Source organism: Varanus komodoensis, unplaced genomic scaffold, assembly GCF_004798865.1.
Source record: "Varanus komodoensis strain SLA01 unplaced genomic scaffold, ASM479886v1 scaffold19, whole genome shotgun sequence".
Taxonomy (NCBI): Eukaryota; Metazoa; Chordata; class Lepidosauria; order Squamata; family Varanidae; genus Varanus; species Varanus komodoensis.
This window is the reverse complement of record NW_025335550.1, coordinates 2,688,259-2,697,031: the sequence shown is the minus strand read 5'-3', so window position 1 is coordinate 2,697,031 and position 8,773 is coordinate 2,688,259. Positions and strand designations below refer to the sequence as shown.

At 49.8% G+C, this 8,773-nt stretch overlaps 1 protein-coding gene across 6 annotated transcripts; it reads right to left on the bottom strand.

Moving 5' to 3' along the window:
* LOC123022353 (protein C19orf12 homolog) lies at nucleotides 1-4,243 on the bottom strand. Of its 6 annotated transcripts, none has more exons than XM_044428033.1 (4): nucleotides 4,164-4,243; nucleotides 3,011-3,151; nucleotides 1,710-1,912; nucleotides 1-1,349 (listed from the first exon to the last, which is right to left on the bottom strand). In XM_044428033.1, the coding sequence occupies exons 3-4, from the start codon at nucleotides 1,867-1,869 to the stop codon at nucleotides 1,084-1,086; spliced, it is 426 nt and encodes a 141-aa protein (XP_044283968.1). In that variant the 5' UTR covers nucleotides 1,870-1,912; nucleotides 3,011-3,151; nucleotides 4,164-4,243; the 3' UTR covers nucleotides 1-1,083. The 6 variants fall into 6 exon arrangements, with proteins under 6 accessions (XP_044283968.1, XP_044283965.1, XP_044283967.1 ...); XM_044428030.1 differs by having other exon boundaries at nucleotides 3,015-3,151; XM_044428032.1 differs by lacking the exon at nucleotides 4,164-4,243 and adding an exon at nucleotides 3,733-3,762 and having other exon boundaries at nucleotides 3,015-3,151.
* Nucleotides 4,244-8,773: the final 4,530 nt, after the last annotated feature.

Genomic DNA, 8,773 nt, shown 5'->3' with positions numbered 1-8,773 from the left:
TCATTGATCAGGCCAAGCCAGAACCCTGCTGTAATCTGAACAGCTCACAAAAGAATTTTTCAATAGCCTTTCACAATACAAGGAGGTAAATTCAGACCAGCACAATTCCAGATAGATTTACAAAGAGGTACCCAAGATGGCATAGCCAAATATTTCCAATACAAGAGATGGTCCTCACCATTCACAGGTTATGATTTTGATGTTGTACAGTTGTCATATTACAGTGATTGGCCTTGCATTTTGGTATGATCTTTATACATATATCTCTGTGCATCTATATATAGATATAGTATAATCCATATTTTACATCTATAGCCTTAAATATTCACTTATCCTGTATATATTTTTCCAGTTTTTCAGCAACATTTGTGGTCCTTGTTCTGACCTTGCTCTTTTTTTAAATTGTGGATCATTTTAATAACCCGTTATAGATTTTTCAGAATAGTGCAAATACTTACACCTTATGTAGGAAAACCACTAGGCTCAGCCCAGTGTCCTTCACAGAGAAGGCCAGATGGATCCGAGTCACCCACTAAGCAGCTAACACAGAACAATTCTGCATCATGTGTAGTTTCACTGCAGATTTCACTAGCCAGGCACCCTCCAGGTGGGTTGAACTTCAACTCCCATAATTCTCAGCCAGCATGCTGGTTGGGAATCATGGGAGTGGCAGTCCAACCCACCTGCAAGTGCCAGGTTGGGGAAATGCACCCATGTTTGGGTGCTGACACATTTATTTCTTTATGTCAGCCTATCTTCATGTCACCAGTACACATGGAACTTTGCCCACTGGACCCCAGCAGCTACTGCAGCAGCAGAAAGGATGCTGGGGACAGAAAGCGGAAGCCCGAAGGCCAGCGCTCTTCAGGCCAGTTGAAGATGCTCCTCCGAGCCCACGTGGGCCTCTAACTGGAGGAATGAGGGCTCAGGGGTGAAATCGTCCACGGACACTTTCTTGTGGCTATTATAAAACCAAGCATCAAGACCGAGTTAAAACAGTCTTCCTTGTCACACGTTACCACAAGGGGAAACCAGATGGGGGAGGAGGCCACTCGGAAAACACACAGCAACCCACGCTGGCACCTAGAAGCCATACTGGATTTCCGCTTTGAGCTCCTTGGTGACATAGTCTTTCAGCACACCGAGCAGCTTCTCCTGGATGGCTCCATTCCCCATGACCAGAGCGATGAGCTGCGCCGTGTCAGTCCAGTCTAAGTTCCGAACGATGGCGTAGGCACTCTCATAAAGCCGCTGCTGCTCCGCGGGGGGCAGTTCCATGATGATCTGAGGGATGGGCTGAAATTGCCCAGTGGTCATCCACGCCCCCATCAAGCCGCCAACAGCACCACCTGGAGGGAAGCAAGAGATGCACCTGACCCAGCCTCCTCACAGAGCAGAATCCCACAATGATGTATTTCATTTATTTATTCAGTCCCATTTCTGTGCCATCCCTTAACCCAGCAGAGACAGGGCATGTGCTAGAACAGTGGATAAGATCAGAGGATTTGGAGTGGGGTGCTGAACTGGGGGGCAACTGTGGCTTGCCTGGCATCCCGGGTCAGCGCTAGGGGGATCCTCAGCTGGCCACACGCCCGTCCCCAAGCCCGACCCCTCTCCCCCGGCTGCTGGCTGTTGGTGGTTTTCTGGCTTCTGTTTCTGGCCACCAGGCTGAAGTTCAGCACTCCTGCTGTTAGGAAGCGCTCGTTTACCTACAGCTATGCCTGGGGGGCCGCCCACAAGCCCTCCGACAAAAGCAGTTGCGCCGGCCACGAGCGCTCCGCGTCCAGAATGCTTCACGGCGGCCTTCATCTTCCGCTCTTCGGACACGTGACAGAGAAGCTGCATCATGTCACTCACACTGATAGGCATCTTGCTTTGGGCCCGCCGCACGGAGTTTTAAAAGGTATGATCCCTTAAACGACAGTGTGGTTTTTTTTTTAAATGAAATGCTTCATAAAGAACTTTATAGTAAACAAATAATATTTATGATAAAGTAAAATGAACAATCTTTTAAAATAAAAATAATAAACATTGGGGTTTTTTAGTCAGCCTTGGAAGAAGGCTAGAACAAATCTGCTAGTTTTAAGCTTGTTAGGAAACTTGCTCTAGAAAAGGAAACACGTTCAGTCCTATCAGCTCCTCCTGAATGTGAATCAATACAGCCAAGACATGGGCCTAACGCTATTTTACTTCTCATTTCAAAAGAGTCAGCTGATCTATATGCTAGAAGCCAAAGATATAAACTCCTCTTCTGGACACTGAAGCATCATCTTAGCATAGCACTAAAGTCAGAAGGGCCTAGAAGGCCACTGAGTACAATTCACTGCTCTGCTTCCAGATGTGATCCCCCCTCCAGCTGCAAGCCCATGCCTTTTCAGCTTAGCCAAGTTGACTCAACATGCTGGCTTAAGGGAGAGCTATGCAGGCAGGCTCCTTCAGGGGTACCATCTTGCCCTTCAACTCATGCAGCCACATCTACTGGGCTAGCCAGAGACCTCAGGACTGCAGGATTGAAAAATGTGAGCATCTTTGGACATGTTCGAGTGTGGTGAGCAAGCAGTTCAACCTCTATTTCCTCCTTCGACTCCTGCCTGTCTCCCTTTCTGATGTAACAGCCCTATGACTTCTCAAAGCCCTCACTAGCATGCCCAACAGCCAGGGAGTTGGGAGAGCTAGTCCCGGACATCTGGAGGACAGGCTATCTTCCTCAAGATTCAGAGCCCCGTGCTGGCTCCCAGGACACTGATTAGACGGAGCTCCTTCTCAAAAGTCACCATGCAGCACACCGAAGACACAGTGCTTCACCAACACCTCAAAGTGACCACCTGGCACAGGTGCTTCTTTGCCGGCCACGCCAGCACCCCTCTGTGATTCCCCTCAAAATTAAGAGTCCTCCAGCTGCCCCTGCTTGGTTTTTGTTGGATGTGAATGGTCCTCTTACTCCTTCCCAACGGTGCGGGTGACACACACGTGAAAAATTCTACAGTCTAGCCTGAGTCATGGTACCTACCCACCTGTCAGGTCACCTCACAGGCTGCCCAGCCAAGCAGTTTCTCCAGTTGGGACACGGCATGCAATATGTTTGGCTGCCTTTGGAAAGCAACCCGGAGGCCAAATGGGGGCACTGCGAGAAGAACAGGCTGCGAAGCTTCTAGAAAAGCAGAGGAAAGGGACAGATGACCAAGCTGGTAAAATAGAGGGCAAAAGGGAAATTCCAATCCACAGTAATGCAGTGCTTCACACAGTAAGAGCCCAAGGACGTTCCTCGGGCATGTTTACACAAAGAGTCGTATTAGTCCCCTGCAGGATTTACCTCTGGGTAAACATGCCTAAGACTGCTCTCCAACCAGAGACTCCCAGCAGTGCGGCCGGCCGACTGCGCTCTGGGCCAAGTCCAGGGCCCTGAAGACCCCGCCCTGCCCTGCTCGCCCGAGGAAGGGCAGGCAGCGAGGCCTGGGTTGGACTTGGCTATGCGCTGGTTAGCGCTTCCATGTGAGTTATCCTGCCCTGGTGCGTATTCCCAAGTTCACGTGTTGGGAACTGAACAGCACACGTAGCATCTACTGTATTTCTGGCATCAGCAAGGCGCGACGCGTTCGGGGAGTTTGCAATACGCAGCCAAAGGGCACCGGGCACTTCTTTGCCCTTGTCTTGACCAGGGTCGGCCAACGGGTCCGCGGCCACCAAAAGCCCCCGCACCCGCAAACGGCGCAATCGGGGCTCGCCCGTTACCTCGCCGGCTCCCCGCTCCGGGAATGCGGCGCCTGTCCCAGCCGCAGCCCCCTCCTCAGCGCGGGGCAGCCCCCTCCGCGGACGGGCCGCAACCCGGCCGAGCGGCTCCGGGCCGGGGGCGCGCATCTCGCCAGAGCCGGCCTCCGCGGCGGGCGGGCGGCGCCTTCCCTCCCACTTGGGGCGGCCGCGCCACGCCGGCTAGGCCGCAGGCTCCCCGCGCGCCGGCGCCGCGGCCGGGCGCTCGCTTGCTCGGGGCGCGGAGGGGCGCGTCGGCAGCCGGGCCGGGCCGGGCGCTCGCTCCTTCCCTGCCGGCAGCGGGAGGACGGGGCGCGCCCGCTCCGCCCGCCCGCCCGAGCAGAACCGTTCGGCTCCCCGGCGGGCACCTGCGCCGTTAGGGCTGCGCCAGAGGCAGGGGAGCCTCCTGGCCTCACCTCCCGGGTCGCTGGAAGACGCAGCCAGGCGCTGCCTGCAGAAGGAGGCGGCATCGGCGGGCACCTTCCCCCGCGGAGACCTTCCCGGGGGCGTGGAAAGGGCTGGCTGCGCCGCCGCTCCTGCGCCTTTAACACCGAGCGGATAGCCCTCCTTTATGCAGCGCACGAAGATCTTCCGGCTGGATGCGTGAAAGCACAGGGCCGCCTCCTCCAACACGCCCAGTTCACCCAGGAGGCGCCCTGCCACTAAGGCGCAGGAGCTAAATTACACCCCCACCCCCCGCACTTTGCACAATACCAAAGTTTTGCCGTCTCCAGGACTGCTTTCAGTAATGTCCCGGAGATTAATGCGGATTCCTTTCAAGTCCATTTCAGAGATACTCTAAGAAGGGCACATAGCATATGGAATGGTCATCCCTGCTATGCTGAGATGCATCATATATCTATTAATTTATAATCTGTATAATTATTTGGCTCTCCGGAGAATCTGGCATTCTTTTTCTCAGTGATGCAATTCCTCAGTCTGGGTGATGCAAAAGTGGTCACCTTGTTTCAACCGCTGCAGCATCTCCAGCTCCCTCGTCTGGACCTTTGCTGCTAGAATGATTCATCTCTCTTGCACTTCTCCTTAAGTCTGGTGCTGGCCTCGACTCCATTTCTGGATCTCGTATAACCTTCAATTACCTCCCCCACTGCTATTCTCCATTCTTACGTTCCAGCACAGCGTTTGCTTGTCCTCTTTGCTCCTCTTCCATGAAAAAACTACCTTTGAAATGCCCCCAGAAAGCTTCTGGGAAGCCACTTCTTACTTCCTTCAAAGCTTTCTTCAAAAATACCCCTTATCTAAGAAGCCGTGGGCACATTCTATTTCCTATATTCCTAAAATAAATGCATTATGTCCTATTTAGGACTGGCCTTCCTTGCTCTGCTCTTTTCCTCCCATTTTAAATTTATACTGTATGCTCTTTGGGACAGCGAGTTTTTCCTCTTGTACTCTGTGAAGCATCGTATGTGTTGACACCACTACATAAATAGGCGCAACTCTTCTGTTCCTTTCAAAGCCAGGTCTGGTTCCAGACACCAACCACACACACTTCATAAAACTTGCCGCCTTACGGAAAGCACACCTCAGCCCTGTGGGATGTGGCACAGCTGCTTTGCGCATGCCTCCAGAAATACAGTACAGTACAATGAGTCATAAAAATGAAATTTAAAAAGGTTTCCAATAGCAATAAATGGCATGGCTTGGGAGGATGTGTATCTGCGTTGACACTACAGCTGTAATGCAGGCCTGCACGGCTGGGAACCGAGCCAGCTGAATGACCCCCCCCCCCCCGGTTGTGTCTGATGGTCCCCAAAAGATGGAGTAAGGCTCCCATTCAGGCTGCGTTTTGCTTGGCATCTCACAAGTTCCATCCTGGTGTAACTTGCTGCCACCAAGGCAGGTTAGAGGAACTCTTCGTCATTCTTTTGCATCTCTGCACAGAAGCCACACCCGTCCACACTCATGCACAAACAGAGCTGTTCTCTAGTTTTAGACTTGGCTTAAATAGGCAGCCTTTTGCAAGCTTTAGATTTGGCTTAGATAGAAGGCCTTTTGCAGTGTGATTTTGGGGTTGGAGGGAGGACCAGTCCTTCCCAAACTGTCTCACTTTCCCTCTCCCCAGTCACCTGTAAGGTTTCATGGAGTCTAATTGCTTTTGATGGCTAATGGGTGGTCATTACATGGAGCCTACCTGCTTGGGCAGAGACCAAAGAAAAATGTTTTGGAAATTAGGCTTGGAATGCAGCCAATGGAAAAATACCTTTTGCAGCTGGAGCGGGTGGCGTGGCCCTTGGGACCATCCTGGCTGTGTTGGCAGGAATGATGCTTTAAGCTTTTGCCAACGTTCTGTGTGTGAATTTGCAAATGAACAGATATTGCAAAAATGCCATAAAATACAGCACTGTGTCCTCAGCAGGGAGCTGACTATGGAAAAAGCTCCCCTTGAAGATTCCCACCACTCAGGGAAGCGGGGCACACGAAGCTGTATCAATATTTTGAGTAAGTGAATCAGAAATTGAGAAACACATTTGTTCTCTTCCTTTTAAAGCTGTCTTTCCTTCTGCCATTGCAAGTGCTCGCCTGCTTGTTTTTCACTCTCAGTTCTTGCCTTCTGCTTATATATAACGTCGTTTAGCATTCATATAATAATCCTTACAACAGCCCTGAAAGGTATGTGATCTTAGTGCCACAGTGCAGGCTGAAGGAGAACATATGGGGCTCGAGAGAGAATCCGTTGGCAGCTGGCACTTCCATGGCAGTCTATAGAAAAGATGGGTAGCAGGCAGACCTCCAAGCCATTCTCGACTCCAACTCCTGGAAGATGGCTGGGCATGGCTGACGGTCAGGAATGCTGGCGCCGAAGTCCAAATTAACCAGAGATCTATTTTCTGGCCAAGGGATGTTCTGATTCGTAATGTATGAAGCACTATAAAATGATAGTCGAGTCTAACAATGCAATCTTAAGCAAGCTTATTCACAAGTGAATGTCACTGAATTCAATGAAACACAAAGAATTAATGGGACGAGCAAGTAAAGGCTATCAGGGCTGAGAATGAACAGGCAGAAGTTCAACAGGATTCACACATACCTGGCAAGAGGTCCCACTGAATTCATTTGCATGTATTTTGGAGCTGATATGCGTGGGAACAAGCCGTGTTCCACTCATGCGTGTTTACTGACAATGACTTTCCAATGGGGATTACTCCTGAAAGAATGCCTGTCGGAGTGTGGCCTAAAGCACAATCCATGCGTTCCAAAACCTCTGTAAGGCAGTTCTTACCCCTAGTCCAGATTAATAAGAATTAAGGCTAGCAAGGATACGTTTGCATTTGGGATGTCTACAATTCATGCTCTGCACTACATCAGAACTTCATTTTTCCTTACAGTTGAAATTAGATTTTGTAAGATTGGTGCTTATGATTAAGATGGGTTACATTGGCATTAGCTCTTTTGTCTGGAACAGACGTGCTCCCTCAGTTGTATGAAGAATCCAGGCATCACTGCCAAATTGTTGTACACCGGTGCCTTGTTTTGCCCTCCCATCTTTTTAAACATCTACCTTATGGTGACTCTTCAGAATTTATAAGTTTCAGTACCCATTTGTCCAGGGAAACCGCTGAGACTTCTCTCAGGTATTGGCTTGTTCCTCCTTGCCCTAACTTGTAGAGTGACTTCTGATTTTTGGCTACTGGAACTTTAATTAATAGTTTTCTGTTCACTTACAGCCGGTTCATAACTAAGTCACATTATAATGAGTTCCTGGTGTATGCCAGTGGGCCCTCAAAGTACATGTTTCTTTTTGGAGGAAAAGTAATAGAATTTCTTATTCATATTTTGATTTTAAATTATGTCCCGGCTAAAAAATAGGAAACCAAGGAGAAGGAATTAATTAATGCAAGGGGAAATTTAGGAATGCTTGGGCAAAACAGGAAATGACCAATTAAAGGAACAGAAACCTAGAATCTTAAGCCTTTTTAAAAATAAAAGAAGAAATGATCAAACAGCTGGGAAAAAGTGGAACTTTTTGTGAACAGCCCTTCTTTTTAAGTGAATAGAATCAATTCACCTATGAGCAAAGGGTTCCCCCGCTCCACTATATTATGTGCTTGGTGGGAACACTACTTTCTTCCAGCTGAAAACAGAAACTGATTGCTCAGGAGTTCTGAAAGAATAGACTAGATGCAGCCAAGGGAAGGTTTTTTACTAGCCAATTGGAGCAACAAAGTATGCAAAAAAGGAAATGACAAAGACTTTGAAGTTGCTTTTATAATAGCCCCACCTGGTGGCTGCCCTGTATTATGTGTGACACGTCTTTGAGAAAGGGGAAGGGAGAGGAAGCATCGGGTGGCCATCTCTACGCCCGCCTAAGCTCACGACTACAGGTGACGGTGACAGACCCCATCCTCAAACACAGGTGCACCCTAATAATATCAAATAACCAAAGGGGGAATATGCACGTCCTTCCTTCCCTTGCTGCTCTTTTTCCTGCATCCATGTAATTTGATCAGTGCTGCAACTTGTCATCTTTACTGAGTGAGGTTCACACTGAGTGTCAAAAGTCTTTTGGGATAAAAGACTCTGTCCTGCAACAGCGGGGGGTTGGGCTTGATGGCCTTCATGGTCCCCTCCAACTCTTCTATGAGTCTATGAAAAGCACCTGGGAGTTAGGCAAAGGCTTGTGGTGGGAAAAATGGCCACTGGGAAGGGCACCCCCTTCTTTTCGTACCTGCTTTACCTCTGTATCCTGTTGGTGTTCTGAATTGCACTCCTGCCTAAACTGGTTTGAGTCATCTGGGGACATAAGTCTCCCAGCTTAGATAGCGAAGGCCTCACTTAAGCGCCAGGGTAAGCAACCTGGAACCCACTGGGAGCTGCCCATGGAACTGGTCTTGCTCTGGCCTCCGGAATTCGGCAGAACAGTAGCAGAAAACCCATTTTTCCTGTAAAGCAAGGCAAACTGGTGGTAAAGTCATGCTCCAAAGGAGATGGGTGCTCCCAGCATGCCTGGCGAAGGGAATCGCCAGCTGGGAAGTGACACAGAAGTGGGGGGGGCACTTTGTGCCCA

Excerpts from the sequence above, each read along its gene's own strand:
- LOC123022353 (XM_044428033.1), bottom strand. The coding sequence starts at position 1,869 with ATGCCTATCAGTGTGAGTGACATGATGCAGCTTCTCTGTCACGTGTCC. Across the intron at positions 1,350-1,709 it reads CCCCCCAGGCATAGCTGTAG|GTGGTGCTGTTGGCGGCTTG; the intron begins GTAAACGAGCGC and ends GCTTCCCTCCAG.